Source organism: Desmodus rotundus, chromosome 6 (genome assembly GCF_022682495.2).
Source record: "Desmodus rotundus isolate HL8 chromosome 6, HLdesRot8A.1, whole genome shotgun sequence".
Lineage (NCBI taxonomy): Eukaryota > Metazoa > Chordata > Mammalia > Chiroptera > Phyllostomidae > Desmodus > Desmodus rotundus.
The window spans coordinates 138,599,823-138,617,986 of record NC_071392.1 but is presented as its reverse complement, the minus strand read 5'-3'; the positions used below and the strand labels follow the sequence as shown (position 1 = coordinate 138,617,986).

General features: G+C 42.5%; 1 protein-coding gene across 7 annotated transcripts in view; it reads left to right on the top strand.

The window, feature by feature from the left end:
- Positions 1-18,164, top strand: part of HTR4 (5-hydroxytryptamine receptor 4) — a 155,075-nt gene that overhangs the window by 86,178 nt on the left and 50,733 nt on the right. For 4 of the 7 annotated variants that reach the window (XM_053927198.1, XM_053927199.2, XM_053927194.2 and 1 more), the window contains 2 exons: positions 15,485-15,638; positions 16,513-16,554. In XM_053927198.1, the coding sequence (XP_053783173.1) occupies positions 15,485-15,638; positions 16,513-16,554 (196 nt within the window). The remainder of the gene's footprint in view (positions 1-15,484; positions 15,639-16,512; positions 16,555-18,164) is intronic. The other 3 variants (XM_053927201.2, XM_071221807.1, XM_053927200.2) reach the window with 1 other exon arrangement.

Here is an 18,164-nt window from a genome sequence, read left to right as displayed (position 1 = left end):
TGTTCTTGGCTACATTCTCAGCCTCCCTTCCTGTCCCTGTCTCCTAGCAAATTTCCCTGCACTGGGTGGGAGAGGGGGTCTTCTTTATTGATCCTCCAAATGACTGACAGCTTGCCAAGCTTGTTGGAAACCAAAGGGAAGGGCCTTTAGTTTTTGGTGGTTTTTTTTTTCTTGAAGCTGCTGCTGCTTTTCTCTCTTTTCCACCTCCTCAAAGAACGAAAATGTAACAAAACCAAAGAGCAGAAAGACCAATCTCTTTCTCAGAGCTCTGCCACAATGCCTGGCTGGATCACCTGCTAGAAGGAGGACTGGCACCCAGCCAGTGAACCCCACAATTACCCTAGGCTATGTATCACCTGTTTACCCATGGTATGCTTGTCTGTGGTTACATAACATCTACCCCCAAACTTAATGCCTTGAACAACAATGCATTATTATTAAATCTGACAATTCTGTGCCTCAGGAATGTGTGCCTGGTTGAAGTCACTTGGCAGTGTTTAGCTGGAGGCTGGCCTGGCCTGGAATGTCCAAGGCAGTTCATCACACACATGGCACCTTGGTAGGGCCATCTGGAAAGCTGAGCTCAACTGGGCCCCTCTCTGTGTGGCCCCAGGTCTCTCTATGTGATTGCTCATGGGTTTGAGAAACCGAGAGTCCTCTTGATAAGTAGGCCTGGGAGTGGCACATAGCACTTCCAATGCGCTCTGTTGGTCACAGCAGTCTCGGGGCAGCCCAGACCTAAGAGGAAGCGGAGCAGACTCCCCATCTCTGGGTGGGAGGAGCATCAGAGAATGTGTGGCCATCTTTAATCCATCACAACGACAGCCTCTTACAAAAACTCAGATGTAATTAATTCCCCTTTTATCCAAGGAAAACAGACACCAATTGATTTGCCCCAAAGTTGGAAGGGTCGTATATGAAAGAGCTGGGACTAGAACCTACTGATTTCCTTGCTTAAGGCAAAAGCCCCCTTGTAATTCATACATGTACTGACAGAGTAGAGCTCGTTGTCCCCTTGGTCCTAAATTTTAAAGACCATTTGCTGTGTTTTATGAATTAGGAGTTGTAAAAAAGAAGAATCTGGTGAAACGTTTCTGTTTTCCTGGTTCCATTCCAATCCTTGGGTCTTACCAGCCAGCTGCTGCTTCATCTCTTTTCTCCTGTGGTTGCCATGTCTTTCATTAGCTGACCCTGATTAGAGATTTGGTCTCAGTGATCATCCAGGAGGCTACCTTCATCCATCTCAGGGAGGAGGGCTGGGCCTGGATCAAATCCTTGAGAGGATGCTGCATGTAATCAGCTCCATTACAGGCAGTCAGTATGGTCTCAATGCCTCTGTTCTTCTTTAGGGATCAATTCATTCACCTTTCTGTTTCTTATAGTCAACTACTAGGACAGATGTTGAACCAAGAGACTTCTATTTTATTTGTTAAATAGTTTAAAAGCCCCTGGTTCCAAAATGTATTTGAGCCCTGGCTGGTGTGGCTCAGTGGATTGAGTGCTGGCCTGCGAACCAAAGGGTCACTGGTTTGATTCCCAGTCAGGGAACCTGCCTGGGTTGTGGGCCAGGTCCCCAGCAGGGGGCACTTGAGAAGAAACCACACATTGATGTTTCTCTCCCTGTTTTTCTCTCTCCCTTCCCCTCCCTCTAAAAATAAGTGAATAAAATCTTAAAAACAAACAAACTATATTTGAATGTGTTCACAATATGTATAAAACAAATACACAGGATGGGGCAAAAGTAGGTTTACATTTGTGAGTCTGCAAAACACAGAGTTTATTCTTGTATTATTATTTATTAATCATTGTATTATTTTTTCATATGAACAATTGTAAACCTGCTTTTTCCCCACCCTGTATATAAAAGATGAGAGGGAATGGGAGTAATTAATAATTGCTATTTGTTAAGCTTTATGTCCCAGGAACGTCCTAAGTTTTGAACATGTTATTTCATCAGTTCCCTTAGTTAATCAATGAAGTAGGCAAAATGACCCACACTTTACAATAAGGAAGCTGGATCTTGGAGAGGTGAGGTAACAGACCCTAAGGCTATAGAGCTAATAGGTAGTGAAGGCCCTCTGATGTGAAGACATAAAGCAAAAATCTCTCATCAATTCTGAGAGTCTAGAATTTCAACTTGTTCAGCTTGCTCCTCCCCTGTGGTAGGAGGGCAGGAAGTGAGGAGGAAGAATTTTCCTTAATTGCAGGAGTGGGGAAGAGATTAGCTTGGCGCTTAAAATAAACAAATGTCTCTTCAGAGTTGTCAAAGTAAATTGTGTCCCCAGAGACATTTAAAGGCAATTTGATCACACATTCACACCTGGCTGCTGTTGGGGAAGCTGGAGGCTGGTTTACCAAAGGCAGTTTGAATGGCGTTTTATAAGCAATAGTTTGAAATATTTTGCATAAGAAATGACTTTGCACATTTTAGTTCATCCTGGCCATCTGGGACCTCACTTGCCATTTTAACATTCATTTAGCCACTCTGTAAACGTTTTCTAGTTAAAGAAGAATGGGAAATGTCCAGAGAAAAGCAAGGGAACAGACCCTGCAGATAAAGTCTCTTCCCAAGATTTAGCAGAATTGTATTCATTTATGCATGCTGTCCACCTGGCTTGTGAACCAACATCCCTTTCTTTTCAGTGTGTTGTGATTCAGCTCCTTTAGTAGAGTACTCAGTTCGAAAGCTTCCTAAAGTGGCTTCTAAAGAAATCGAATAACCCCTTGGGGATCTAGGGCAGGTAGCAGAGTCAAAGGATGTAATGAGGTTAACATCCTGGCCCTTGAGTGGGGCTGCGGGGGCTGGTTATGGTTTTTACCACCTGGGGGACCTTGGACAAATGCTGACAGTCTGTGTCTCTGTTTGCTGACCTGTGAAATGGGTATATTATAGTTCCTGTCTCAAAAGTGGTAGCAAGGATTAAAGGAGGTCGTGCAGGTAGAGTCCTTGCTAAGTAAATGGTTAGTAGCTATTAACTCAGCCAGGTTGCATTGCCTGGCCTCCAAAGAACTTGAAATTTTAACTAGCTACTTCTGTCTAATGGTGTTGGGCATGTGTTTTGGGGGCAGTTCATGGTAGGATCAAATTTAGTTATTAGCAAAGGTAATATAACCCAAATATAAGAATTAAAAAACAACCATGATAGATACAAATCATCAGATTTCTATCTGGTCCTCGATTTACAGGCAACTGTTAGAATTTTTAAGGACATGCTATTAGTCAGGACTAGCACTTAATTTTTATTAATCATTTTATTCAATAATATTCATTTTCATCTACTTAATTTAGATTCTTGAATGTAGCCTTCAAAAGGATATTTTTCTAGGTTCTTTGCTAGAAAGCAAAGATTGGAAAGATGTGAGGCAAGATATGAGAAGGATACAAGGAGGCTTACTTGGGGCCACTACCTCGAGGGCACCAAGGCCTCGGTAAGAGTTTGAATCCAAGAGAACCAAGATGGCGGCATAGGTAGACACACTGCGCCTCCTCGCACAACCAGAACTGACAGAGAATCGAACGGCAGGGGGGTCCAACACCAAGGAAATAAAAAACAAACATTCATCTAGACCGGTAGGAGGGGTGGAGACGGCACTGGGGTGGAGAGGACTCGCGTGGCTGTGGCAGGACCGAGACTGGCGGAGTGTGGGACGAACAGGGCAGGCAGTCCGAGCACTAGCAGACCCTGCGGCCACACATTCGCGCAGATAAACTGAGAGGGCCGGACTCAGAGTGGCAGAGAGCGGGGCAGGCAGAGTGCGGGTAGCACACCGCAGCCCCACATTCGAACATAGATAAACTGGATGAACGGCGGGGAGCGCAGCAGCGCAACCCAGGGCTACAGCTCGGGGAAATAAAGCCTCAAACCTTTGATTGAAAATGCCTGTGGGGGTTGGGGCAGCAGCAGGAGAGACTCCCAGCCTCACAGGAGAGGTTGTTGGAGAGACCCACAGGGGCCTAGGGCGTGCACAGGCCCACTTACTCGGGAACCAGCACCAGAGTGGCCCAGTTTGATTGTGGGTATCAGAGTGGAAGATTGAAATCCGGAGGAGAGTGAGGCAGGCGACATTGCTCCCACTCGGCCCCTCCCCCACGTATAGCGTCACAGCGCAGCGACCAGCATTACCCCGCCCCGGTGAACACCTAAGGCTCCGCCCCTTAAAGTAACAGCCCGCCAAGACAAAAAAAGAAAAAAAAATGGCCCAAATGACAGAACACTTCAAAGCTCCAGAAAAAATACAACTAAACGAGGAAGAGATAGCCAACCTATCGGATGCACAGTTCAAAGGACTGGTTATCAATATGCTCACAGAATTGGTTGAATCTGTTCGAAAAGTAGATGAAAAAATGAAGCCTATGCTAAGAGAAACAAAGGAAAATGTACAGGGAACCAATAGTGATGCGAAGGAAACTGGGACTCAAATCAATGGTGTGGACCAGAAGGAAGAAAGGAACATCCAACCAGAAAAGAATGAAGAAACAGGAATTCGGAAAAATGAGGAGAGGCTTAGGAACCTCCAGGACATCTTGAAACATTCCAACATCCGAATTATAGGGGTGCCAGGAGAAGAGGAAGAACAAAAAATTGAAAACTTATTTGAACAAATAATGAAGGAGAACTTCCCTAATCTGGCAAAGGAAACAGACTTCCAGGAAGTCCAGGAAGCTCAGAGAGTCCCAAAGAAGCTAGACCCAAGGAGGAACACACCAAGGCACATCATAATTACATTACCCAAGATTAAACGCAAGGACCTACATCCAAGATTACTGTATCCAGCAAAGCTATCAAGTAGAATGGAAGGGAAGATAAAGTGCTTCTCAGATAAGGTCAAGTTAAAGAAGTTCATCATCACCAAGCCCTTATTATATGAAATGTTAAAGGGACTTACCTAAGAAAAAGAAGATCAAAAATAGGAACAGTAAAAATGACAGCAAACTCACAGTTATTAACCACCACACCTAAAACCAAAACAAAAGAAAACTAAGCAAACAAAGAGAACAGAAACAGAACCACAGAAATGGAGATCACATGGAGGGTTGTCAATAGGGAGTGGGAGGGGGAGAGGGGGAAAGGTACAGAGAATAAGTAGCATAAATGGTAGGTAGAAAATAGACAAGGGGAGGGTAAGAATAGTGTAGGAAATGTAGAAGCCAAAGAACTTATACACATGACCCATGGACATGAACTATAGGGGGGGAATGTGGGAGGGAGGGGGTGGGCAGGATGGAGTGGAGTTGGGGGGGGGAATGGGACAACTGTAATAGCATAATCAATAAATATATTTTAAAAAAAAGAGTTTGAATCCATAAAATGAAGTAGGTGCTCTTCTTTGCCTCTTCCTGTCTCCAGGTGGTTTGTTAACAATCTTTTGTGTTCCTTGGTCTGTGGATACATCATTCTAGGCCCCTTTCCTCACAAGGCCATCTCCCTGGGCATGTCTGCCTCTATGCTCAAATTTACTTTTTCTTTTTTTAAAATTTTTATTGTTATTCAATTACAGTTGTATGCCTTTTCTCCCCATCCCTCCACCCCACCCAAGCTGAACCCACCTCCCTCCCCCACCTCCACCCTCCCCCTTGATTTTGCCCATGTGTCCTTTATAGTAGTTCCTGTAAACCTGTCTCCTCACTGTCCCCTCCCCACTCCCCCCTGACTATTGTCAGACTGTTCTTAACTTCAATGTCTCTGGTTATATTTTGTTTGCTTTTTTCTTCTGTTGATTATGTTCCAGTTAAAGGTGAGATCATATGGTATTTGTCCCTCACTGCCTGGCTCATTTCACTTAGCATAATGCTCTCCAGTTCCATCCATGCTCTTGCAAAGGGTATAAACACCTTCTTTCTCTCTACAGCGTAGAATTCCATTGTGTAAATATACCATAGTTTTTGTATCCACTCATTTGCTGATGGGCACTTAGATTGCTTCCAGTACTTGGCTATTGTAAATTGTGCTGCTATGAACATCGGGGTGCACAGGTTCTTCTGGATTGGTGTTTCAGGGTTCTTAGGGTTTAATCCCAGCAGCGGAATTGCTGGGTCAAAGGGCAGTTCCATTTTTAGTTTTCTGAGGAAATTCCATACTGTTTTCCACAGTGGCCTCACCAGTCTGCATTGCCACCAACAGTGCACTAGGGTTCCCTTTTCTCCACATCCTCTCCAACATTTGTTTGTTGATTTGTTTATGTTGGCCACTCTGACTGGTGTGAGGTGGTACCTCATTGTGGTTTTAATTTGCATCTCTCTGATGGCTAGTGATGCTGAGCATCTTTTCATATGTCTCTGGGCCCTCTGTATGTCTTCCTTGGAGAAGTGTCTGTTCAAGTGCTTTGCCCATTTTTTAATTGGGTTGTTTGTCTTCCTGGAGTGGAGTTGTGTGAGTTCTTTATATATTTTGGAGATCAGGCCCTTGTCTGAGGTATCATTAGCAAATATGTCATCCCAAACTGTTGGTTCTCTTTGTATTTTAATGCTGTTTTCTTTAGCCATGCAGAAGCTTTTTATTTTGATGAGGTCCCATTTGTTTATTCTTTCCTTTTTGTCCCTTGCTTTAGGGGATGTGTCTGTGAGGATGTTGCTGCATGGAATGTCTGAGATTTTCCTGCCAATGTTTTCCTCTAGAACGTTTATGGTGTTACAACTTATATTTAAGTCTTTTATCCACCTTGAATTTATTTTTGTGTATGCCGTAAGTTGGTGATCGAGTTTCATTTTTTTGCACGTAGCTGTCCAGATCTCCCAACACCATCTGTTGAAGAGGCTGTTTTTGCTCCATTTAATGCTCCTGCCTCCTTTGTCAAATATTAATTGAGCGTAAAGACTTGAGTTTATTTCTGGAGTCTCTGTTCTGTTCCATTGGTCTATGTGCCTGTTTTTATGCTAGTACCAGTCTGTTTTGATTACAGTGGCCTTGTAATACAGTTTGATATCAGGTATTGTGATCCCTCCTGCTTTGTTCTTCCTTCTCAAAATTGCTGCAGCTATTCGGAGTCGTTTATGGTTCCATGTAAATTTCTGAAATGTTCGTTCTATATCTGTGAAATATGTCATAGGTACTTTAATAGGGATTGCATTGAATCTATAAATTGCTTTGGGTAGTATGGCCATTTTGATAATGTTAATTCTTCCAATCCATGAGCATGGTACATACTTCCATTTGTTTGTGTCTTCCTTAATTTCTTTCTTCAGTGTTGTGCAGTTTTCTGAGTACAGGTCTTTTACCTCCTTGGTTAGGTTTATTCCGAGGTACTTTATTTTTCTTGTTGCTATATCAAATAGGATTTTTTCCCCTGATTTCTCTTTCTGTAGTTTCGTTGTTGGTATACAGGAATGCCTTTGATTTCTGAGTATTGACTTTGTCTCCAGCTGTTTTGCCAAATTCATTTATTAGGTCGAGTAGTTTTTTGGTGGAGTCTATAGGATTTTCCATGTACACTATCATGTCATCTGCAAACAGTGACAGTTTCATTTCCTCCTTTCCAATTTGGATGCCTTTGATTTATTTTTCTTGTCTGATTGCTGTGGCTAGGACTTCCAATACTATTTTGAATAGGGGTGGTGAGAGAGGGCATCCTTGTCTTGTTCCTGATCTTAGTGGGAAAGCTCTAAGTTTTTGTCCATTGAGTCTGATGTTGTCTGTAGGTCTCTCATATATGGCCTTTATTATGTTGAGGAATGCTCCCTCCATTCCCACTTTGCTGAGTGTTTTTATCAGAAATGGGTGCTGTATCTTATCAAATGCTTTTTCTGCGTCTATTGATATGATCATGTGATTTTTGTCTTTGCTGTTGTTGATGTGATGTATTATGTTATTGATTTGTGAATATTGTACCATCCTTGCATCTCTGGGATGAATCCCACTTGGTCATGGTGTATGATCTTTTTAATGTATTGCTGGATGCGGTTTGCCAATATTTTGTTGAGAATTTTAGTGTCTATGTTCATCAGCGATATTGGCCTGAAGTTTTCTTTCTTTGTTGTGTCTTTATCTGGTTTTGGGATTAGGATGATGCTGGCTTCATGAAAAGAGTTTGGGAGTCTTCCATCAGTTTGGATTTTTTCAAATAGTCTGTGAAGGATAGGGGTTAGCTCTTCCTTAAATGCTTTGTAGAATTCTCCTGTGAAACCATCTGGTCCAGGGCTTTTGTGTGGCAGGAGTTTTTTGATGACTGCTTCAATTTCATCTGCTGTTATTGGTCTGTTCAGATTTTCTGCTTCTTCTTCATTCAGTTTTGGAAGATTATATTTTTCTAGAAATGTGTCCATTTCACCTAGGTTTTCAAATTTCTTGGCATACAGTTCTTCATAGTAATTTCTTAGAATCCTTTGCATTTCTGTGGTATCAGTTGTAGTCTCTCCTCTTTCATTTCTGATTGTTTTTATTTGGGTCCTCTCTCTTTTTTTCTTGATGAGCCTACTTAAAGGCTTGTCGATTTTGTTTATCTTTTCAAAGAACCAGCTCCTGGATTCATTGATCCTTACAATTGTGCTTTTAGTCTCTATGTCATTTAACTCTGCTCTGATCTTGGTTATTTTCTTCCTTCTACTTGCTCTGGGCTGTCTTTGTTGTTGTTCCTCGGGTTCTTGTAGGTGTAGGGTTAGGTTGTTTGTTTGAAATGTTTCTATCTTTTGAAGGTAGGCCTGTATTGCTATGAACTTCCCTCTCAGGACTGCCTTTGCTGTGTCCCATAGGTTTTGGGTTGTTGTGAGTTCATTTTCATTTGTTTCCAGAAAGTTTTTGGTTTCTTCCCTAATCTCGTTCTTGACCCATTCATTGTTTAATAGCATGCTATACAATCTCCATGTTTTTGAGTGTTTTGGGGGTTTTTCCTTGAGGTTTGTTTCTAGTTTCAGTCCCTTGTGGTCAGAGAAAATGCTTGATATGATTTCAATTTTCTTGAACTTATTGAGGCCTGTTTTGTGTCCTATCACGTGGTCTGTCTTTGAAAAAGTTCCATGGACACTTGAAAAGAATGTATTTTGCTTCTTTGGGATGAAAAGCTCTATATATATCAGTTAAGTCCATTTCATCTAGGGCATTGTTCAATGCCCCAATATCTTTGTTGATATTTTGTTTGGAAGATCTGTTCATCTTTGACAGTGGGGTGTTAAAATCCCCTACTATAATTGTGTTGCTGTGAATATCTTTCTTGAAGTCCTCCAAGATTTTCTTTATGTATTTGGGTGCTCCTATGTTGGGTGCATATATATTTACAATGTTTATGTCTTCTTGGTGGATTCTTCCTTTGAGTATTATGAAGTGACGTTCTGTGTCTCTCTTTATGGCCCTTTTTTTGATGTCTATTTTGTCTGATATGAATATTGCTACCTCAGCTTTTTTTCCCTGTCCATTTTCTTGGTAAATTTATTCCCAGCCCTTCACTTTAAGTCTGTGCAGGTCTTCTGTCCTGAGGTTGGACTCTTGTAGGCAGCATATGTGTGGGTCATGCTTTCTTATCCATTCAGCTATTCTATGTCTTTTGAGTGGAGCATTTAATCCATTAAGGTTATTATTGATAGGTACTTATTCATTGTTGATTTTTTGTACCTATGTTCCTCTCTCTCTCTCTCTCTCTCTCTCTCTCTCTGTTCCTTCCTTTCCTTTAAGCAGTCCATTTAGCATCTCTTGCATAGCTGGTTTGGTGGAGGTATATTCTTTTAGACTTCTTTTGTCTGGGAAACTCCTTATTTGGTTTTCTATCTTGATTGAGAACCTTTTTGGGTAAAACAGTGTTGGTTGCAGGCCTCTGGTTCTCATTACTTGGAATATTTTTTGCCATTCTCTTCTGGCTTGGAGCATTTCCATTGAGAAGTCAGTTGTTAACCTTATCAGGGCTCCCTTTATGTTACTTCCTGTTTCTCCCTTGCTGCCTTTAAGATTCTTTCTTTGTCCTGGAATTTTGCCATTTTAATTATGATGTGTCTTGAAGTGGGCCTCTTTGGGTTCCTCTTGATTGGATGGGACTGTCTGTGTTTCCTGGATTTGTGTGACTTTTTCTCTCATCAGATTAGGGAAGTTTTCCTTCATTACTTTTTCAAACAGGTTTTCTATCCCTTGCCCTTTCTCTTCTCCTTCTTGTATCCCTATTATGCGGATATTATTTCATTTCATGTTGTCCTATATTTCCCTTAACCCCTTTTCATTCTTTCTGAGCCTCTTTTCCTTTCTTGCTCATTCTGGGTGTTTTTTTTTTTACCGTGTCCTCTAGTTTGCTGATCTGATCCTCTGCTTCATCCAGCCTGCTTTTGATTCCTTCTACTGTGTTCTTCAGTTCAGAAATTATACTCTTCATTTCCTCTTGGCCCTTGTTGATAGTTTCTATTTCCTTTTTCATGTTGATATAGTTTGCAGTGAGTTCATTGTAGTTTCCCTGTAGTTTCTGGTAGTTCTCTCTGAGCTCAGTGAGCTTCCTGATAACCATTGCTTTGAACTCAGTATCTGATAGTTGACTTGCCTCTTTTTCATTTAGCATTCTTTCTGAGACTTCCTCCTTTCCTTTCATTTGGGGCTTGTTTCTTTGTCTTCCCATTGTTTGTGAGACTGTTCTTGCTAGCCTCTGCTTCTTAAGTTGCTCTGTTCTATCCCCCTGGGTTTATGTTGTGAACTTCTGTGGTAGAATACCTGTGAGATTCAGTTCTACAGTCTCCTTGATCTCCTGATCTTACTGATCTTGAGCTGTGGTTTATGTTGGCTCTGTGTATGTCTTTGGTTTTTGGTTCTTGTTGAGACTTTCTTTGGTGGGTCTTTCCCACCAGCTGGTTTTCTGAGGGTCAGTCTGTCCCCGACCTCTTGTTTTCTGTTGTGCTGGTTGTTCTGTTGTTTTCTGTTGTTCTGTGGGCAGGTTGTGTTGGAGCTCATTCTTCTGTGTGTACAAGGTTTTGAGGCTTTTCTCTTGCTCTTGTTCAGTTGTTCATTCTGAGTAATTTCTTCACTATTTAGTTTTATTTCCAGATAGGTCTGGGGTTGAGTTAGCGTGACTGCCACTCCCTCCTTCACCTTCTCCTGTTCTTAGCTGTTGGTGTTACCTTTGTTGGTGGGTTTTCTCTTCCAGGAGGTATCCTCGTGTTCACAGCTTCTACCTACTCTTTTTTATGGTAGGTTGTAGGGGGGTGGCGAAATGGTTTAAGAGAGCAGGAGTGTATTATATTATATTTAAAGTACCAGCCCTTAGAGAAGAGATAGGAGATCCTTTGGTTATATATATAGTGTTAACCATGATATTTTATCTACCTAGCCACTTTTAGAAAGGGTGGAAAGAAGATAAGATTCTTGTTGTGGGGGGGGGAGGATTGTGAGTTGCATCTAGAAAGCTGTTTGCTTGTGGGAGGTCAGATTATGAGGTAAAGTGAGAGTAAAGGGTAGAAAATAAGTGTAATGTGTGAGAGAATAGATTTAACCACACGAGTAATAAAGTTCAGGAAACAGTGAAGTGGGCTGAGATCTGGGAGAAGTTCTGTGTATTATTTACAAATGTATGGAACAGCTATTATTTACAATAGTAATGGAGCAACAATCATATGACAGAATCCATGTGATCTGGATAACTAGAATAGGGAGTATAGGTCCTAGAGTAGTGTGTTAATGGAACCCAAGTGAAGTGAAAGACAATTAATTAACAATATACTGTGAAAGGGAGAACAAGGGGAAACCAGTCAAACAATGCAAATTAACCTGTGAAGTGAAGAAGACTAAACAGAAAGAAGAGAGATACAAAAATATTAATAAAATGACTGATGTAAGGATAATGAAAAAAAATAGTACAAATATACAATGTCTTGCAAGTTCTCTGGAGTAGCAAAGTGAAATTTGTTTCACTGTCTCAGCTGTTGGGATGCCCCCTCTTTGGGTTCAACTTTGGTCTTTTCTGAGTTTCAGGTTTTATTGTTTCACTTGTGGGGATTAAAAAAAAAAGATAGACGAAAGAATAGATATGAAGGGAGAGGAAGGAGTAGAACAAGAAGGAAGGAAAGAGAGGGAAAAGGTGTTAAAAGAAAGAAAAATAGTAAAAAAATAATAATAAAGAATTACTTAAAAAAAAAAAAAAAGCCTGCTGGCCAAGCCAGTTTTGCTGGTCTTTTTTGGCTGTAGACAACTCAGGCAGCCTAGCCCAGCTCTTCTCCATCCCAACTAGCACTGGGGCAGTCTCCAGCCCAGCCCTCCAGCAGCCACAGGACCCACACGTTCAGGCACTCACTCTCCTCCGGGCTATGGGTGTGCACGCACATGGCCTTCCTGGATTAGCACTCTCCGAGGTGCCTTTGCTCTCACGTCTGTCTGAGTTGCACTCTCCCCACCTCCGTGCCTGTGGTCTTGGTGTGGTGTGCACTCTTTCCCAGGTGCTTAGGATTTGGGCTTGGTATCCCCCACAGCCCTGTGGGAGCGCCGGGCAGCCTGGTGGAGAGGAGACTGGACATGCTGCTGCAGGAGAGTTCCCCAAAGTGCCCCCGAGGGTCTTTTTCTTTTTGGGAAAATCCTCCTGCTCAATCCTGCCTCACCATACAGGGAAGGGCCTGTCCTCTCACTCAGCCCACCTCTCCCGCTATACCCAGACTGTCTGCATCAGGGCCCCACATGGCCCAACTCTCAACTCTCCCCAACTGGTGCCCACGGTCTCCGGTGTGTTTACCACACTTCATCCTTATTCCCCTCCCTGCAACCTCAAGCAACCGAGTCTCTCTCAGTGCTGCTCAAGCCTTCTTTGGCAGGGGAGGGAGCCGTTAACCCAGCTCTCTCCCAGGAGTCCTGCAGCAGGCCCAGTGGGCCCAGGCCTGGGGCTGCAGTCGCCCTGGTCCCTGTGCTGGTCCCAGGGACCTTTTTGTCCTGAAGCAGTCCCCTTACCGTCTGTTTTTTCAGTGTCCTCTATACTTTTTGGTCTTCTATCTCCATAAGCGCTGGGGTGCTGTTGGCAGTTCGCTTTGTTCCTCAGTAGATCGGCTAGGTGTTTCACTATGTGCAGATATGTTTCACTATCTGCTCCCACCTATCTTGCCACCATCTTTCCTTAATGACCTCATTTTAATTTGATTAGCTCTATGAATATCCCATTTCTGAATGAAGTCACCTTCCAAGGTACTGAGGCATAGGACTTCAACATATCTTCTGGGGGGGGTGGGCAGGGCACAGTTCCACCCATAAGAGCAACTTAAGCACAAAGGGAATTCATTGGGAGGATATGACACAGCTTATTAAATTAAAGGACGAGCTACAGAATGAGCAACTGAAGGGGCAAGAATACAGCTTCCCAAAGACCCAAGGAAAGGAGCTACTCCCAGCCCTGTCAGCAGGTTGCTGCAGGAATAGGGGGACCTGCCCTGCCTCTCACATCTTTGTGTCACTCTGCCTGACATCTGGAGTCCCAGGAGACTGTGTGATTGGGTGATTCCTTGGCTAGAAATGTCAGAGCCCCATCATTTGCTTTCCCAACACCACTATATCAACAAACCAGAGATAATTTCCCAAAGATCTTGGAATGATGCTATTGCCAAGAAAAAAGAAGCAGGATGGTAATGGACACAACCAAACGTCTAATCTAGGTCCTCTAGCAGGAAAGAGGTAGGGGGCAAAATTTGTAAAAAAAATATATTTTTTCACACATACCTAATTCATTGTCTCCATGTTAATAATAAACCTCTGATGATTATCGGTATAGCCATTCAGAAAAATATGCCATTCTGATATAATATGCCTTTCTTAAAATTCAAGAGCATGGAGGAAATTCCAGCTAACCATCATTCTTTCCATTACTGAGTTATATTTAGAGTTGGCTACCGTCTCAGTGTTATAGAGAGAAAAAAATGAGTTCCTGACTAATCCCCCTTCCATTCTTTGGTCTGTTGTTCCTTGCAGTCTGTTTCAGTCTGGCCACAGGAAGCATAGCATGGCCAGCTAGCTATTCCTTGGAGCCTTAGAAGGAAAAGTATAATCCTCCCCCATCTCCCGAGGCACCCACTTCTCATGTTTTAACATTGGGCCTCCTTCTCATTCCACCCCCTCCAACTCATCCCACCACCACCTCTTCAAAAAATATAGCCATTGTTATATTAGTTATGCTTGGAATTAAGAAAAGAAAAGAAGAGGTGGAGAAAATTAACAAAGTGAACTACCTAAAATGAGGGGCATAAGGGGGTGGCTCATCATTTAATGGTACAAAATCTTAAAGAATAGACTTAGTCTCCAAGCTCTCTTTTTGCATGTAATCTTTAGAGTCTTGCAAAGACAAATAGCTGATAGACCTACTGTGACATTTTGCCTGTTGCCCAATCCCATGAACTGTCTGGACATGGAAGTGGCAATCTCCAAGGCTGGAATAACATGTAAGAAACAACCTGGGAGTTAGAGACTTGGTCACTGAGTGGGGCAGGTTGCATCTCTGTCTGGAAGTAAGAGTAAAGTCAGTACCATAGGCAGAACATGAACTCAAAGATGAACAGTGAGTCCTGTGAGGAAGAACAGACCTTGATAAATGGGGGCGAGGTGGTCCCTGTCAGACGGCAGGAAATGAAACAGAAAACACTTAAGAGTTTGCATCCTTAGAGAGACAACGAAGTGGTCCAGCCCAGAAGTAAGAAATGTCAATTCTGTTCAGCACTCATTGACCAGAACAGTCCTTTGGCCCTACCCAACAACAAGTCAGCCAGGAAGCGTATGTGCTGAGAACAAGGGACTGGGCATACTTAGCTAACAGAAGTAATGGCTTTGGCTTGTCAAAATACAAACTCCAGGTCCTTCCTCAATAGACTCTGATTCAGGAGATCCTTGGTATCTGCATTTTAAATAGACCTCCTCAGGTAAGAGTCTGATGTAGGGGAACAGGGTAGAATCCCTGGACCACAATATAAGGAACACTGACTTAGCGCATCCCTTTAATATAAGAGGATGATCAAGAGAATAGGGACAATCTGAGACACTGATCTTAGAGCTCAGATATCAGGCCAAGTGTGAGTCACCTCAGATTGTTACTAAAGAGGACCACAGATGCCTGGACACTGAGGCCCAGAGGGCTGGACTGAAGCCCCCAAAATTCCCAGGCACAAGGGTAATGTTGGAGCTGTACCTGAGACAGAGCAGACCATCAGCTGTGTGTGCAACTTCTCAGGCATTGGGAGAGGGAGAGGGATGTGGGGCTGACTGTAGGCAATGATTTTCAGAGGTGATCTAACGTGTATGTTTATATTAGCAGAAACTCATTGGCCAATATTACACTTTGTTGTATAATTGCTTTTTTTCTTTCCTCTGTTCTTCTTTCTCTTCTCTCCCCCTTCTCTTTCCCTGCTACCCTCTCCCCCCCTTCTCCCCATTATTTTCTCCTTTCTTTCTTTCTTATTTTCATTCTCTACTTCCCCCTCCAATTTTGCTCTTTCCCAATATTTCCTCTTTGTATCTCCTTCCTCTCCCCATTCCTTCTCCCCTCTTCTCTCTCATCATTATTCTCCATCCTTCTCCCTCTCATTCCTCCTCTCCCTTGGCACCCACCCCCATTCTCTCTCCAGGTACTATGCCATCTGCTGCCAGCCCTTGGTCTATAGGAACAAGATGACCCCCCTGCGCATCGCGTTAATGCTGGGAGGCTGCTGGGTCATCCCCATGTTTATCTCTTTTCTTCCTATAATGCAAGGCTGGAATAACATCGGCATAATTGATTTGGTGAGTAGGCCTCATGCAGACTCCCACTAGTGAACTGTCTGATTCACTTTGTTTGCCTGGGATTCCAAATAAACAAATAATATCAAGTTGGGTAGATACCCTAAGAAAGATTCTGACAGTGGTCTGAGACACAAGAACAACAAAAAAGCAAGCTCGCATTTTTTAACGCTTTACTGTATGCCAGAAAAAATGCAAAATTCTTTACCTATAATCCTGACAATATCTTTTGCTCATCTCACCCAGATAAGAAAAGTCAGGCTCAGAAAGGTGAAGTAATGTGCCCAGTAATATGCCTAGGAAGTAGCAGAACAGGTGTTCAAAGCTTAGCATTCAGACTCCAGTGCTCCAAGAGATCTTCCTCCTGTTTCATGCTGAGAGTCTTTTCAGTGATCCATAGAAATCATGTATGTGAGTGGAAGCTTCTAGAGAATGAAGCGAGCCCTGGACCAGGAGTTGAGAGCTGAACCCTGAGCCCAGTCCTCTCATTGACCCACTTCCCACAGGGCTGTGATGAGAAGATCCCTTGGTCCCCTGTGGAGAATAGTGTGTCCCAGGGTGTAGGAGAATAGTGTGGTGGCATGTGGCTCACCACCTTCTGTCTAGGCGATTACTAAGAGTCATCCAGCTCAGTCATACTTTGTGATGATGATCAAAAGCTAAGGTCTGGATTCATCACCAGGGATATATATTCCCTAAGGCAGTAGTCAGGCTGGCACATTAAAGTTGATCCCAGGACCATGTTGTGGCAGGAAGGGGAATGGAAAGGAGAGATTGAGAGCAAGCTCTGGCCCAACAGAACCAGTTAGAGTAGGAACTGCCTCTTCTTCTCTTCACCCCATTCCTAGCCCCTAATCTTGCCTTGTTCTTTGTCCAGGAAAGGATACCCAAACCAAGGCTGGGCGAGGATTTGCATGTGGTATGTCAGAACAAGAGTTCCCAGGGCTTCTGAGAGCAATGCTGGGGACACAGGAGTGGAGAAGTAAAAGGGGACTCATACAAGGGACTGTATGGATCTTTTCTTGAATCCTATCCCTCTTCTTTCACACTTTCAGTTCATTCTTGGGGGAAATGAAATTTAAGTTTCCAACAACCAGGAAATAGCAAACAACAAATGTTGAACACTTACTGTGTGCTGAGTCCCATGTGAACTGAGTCACTGTTGTTATGAGCCTCACTCAGGCCTCCCAACAAGACTGTGAAGTAGATCCTATTATTGTCCTCAGGAAATGAGGAGCAGAGAGGTGAAGTTATTGGCTAAGGTCATGTGGGGCAGGAGGGGTGGTGGCCACATCTAAGCTCAAGCTTCCTGGGCTCCAAAGGCTAAGCTCTCACTGTTTGTGTTAAACTTACTCCTTAATGGAGAAAACCTTTGGAAGCACAAGTTTTGTGCATCAGAACTTTTAATAAGGGCATGGCACTTTTACCTTCTGATGTAGAATTTTTAAGGGAAATAATGTAGGGAATGTTTGTCCATTTATGAGAACAGAGGCATCTCTTGTTTACTTTGTGGAACCAGGGGATGGGGCAGCTCCTTACTGTCAACATGTCTAGTCTTTGCTCCATGATGTTGTGACTGCATTTCAAATTTTCCAATCATTTGCACATTGAATCAGACCAGAGGGAAGCTAGCAGAACCCACATCTTCAGAATACATATACAGTTGATTCTCATGATAATTAGGTTCCATAAAGTTGCTGCAAACACTGAATTAGCAAATATTGAATCTTTACACCTAGCAGAAACAGAGGGTTAGGTTCCTCCAAGTCTCTGGTCACAATATTTTCATCAACTAATCAACACATAATATATTCTGCTTGTAAGAGAAGCTCATGAAATATAAGATGACAGAAACTTTGAAAGTGTAAAATAATAGAAAAATATAATATGCAAACACTAACCAAAAGAAAGCTGATATAGCTGTACTATTATCAATGATAAAATAAATGTAAGGCAAGTAACATTACTTGAGTTAACATGAGGCCTTTCATGATGATAAAGTGTCAATTCAATAGAAAGATATACTGTAATTTTGTAACATACTGTAAGACAAGATACAAAGTTACTTCTGTATTTTAGTGTCATTTTGTCATACTGCTCTCTTCAGCCAAGGGCTATTCCTAGAAGAGGCTGGTAACTAAGAGTTGTTCGCACATAGAGTTTAGAGTGAGGAGAAAAGTCTTTCAATCCTTCCAAAGGGATCTAGTGTATCACAATGCAATGCAGTCAGTGTTATTCATGGTATTAACAGAGAAAGAAGGGACAGCCCACATGATAATCTCATTACTGCCAAAAATGCATTGACAGAATTCAGTATCCATTCATTTTTTTTAAAAATTCTCATCAAACTAAGACTCAGAAGAGAACTTCCTCAAATAAACAGCATTGACCCAAAATTTACAAGTATCATACATAATAGGAAAATATTGAAAGTTCCCCTCCTAAAACTGGGAACATAACAGTGGTGTCTAATCTTACTGCTTTTTTTCCAAAATTATCCTGGAGGACTTGTCAAGTTCAATAATGCAA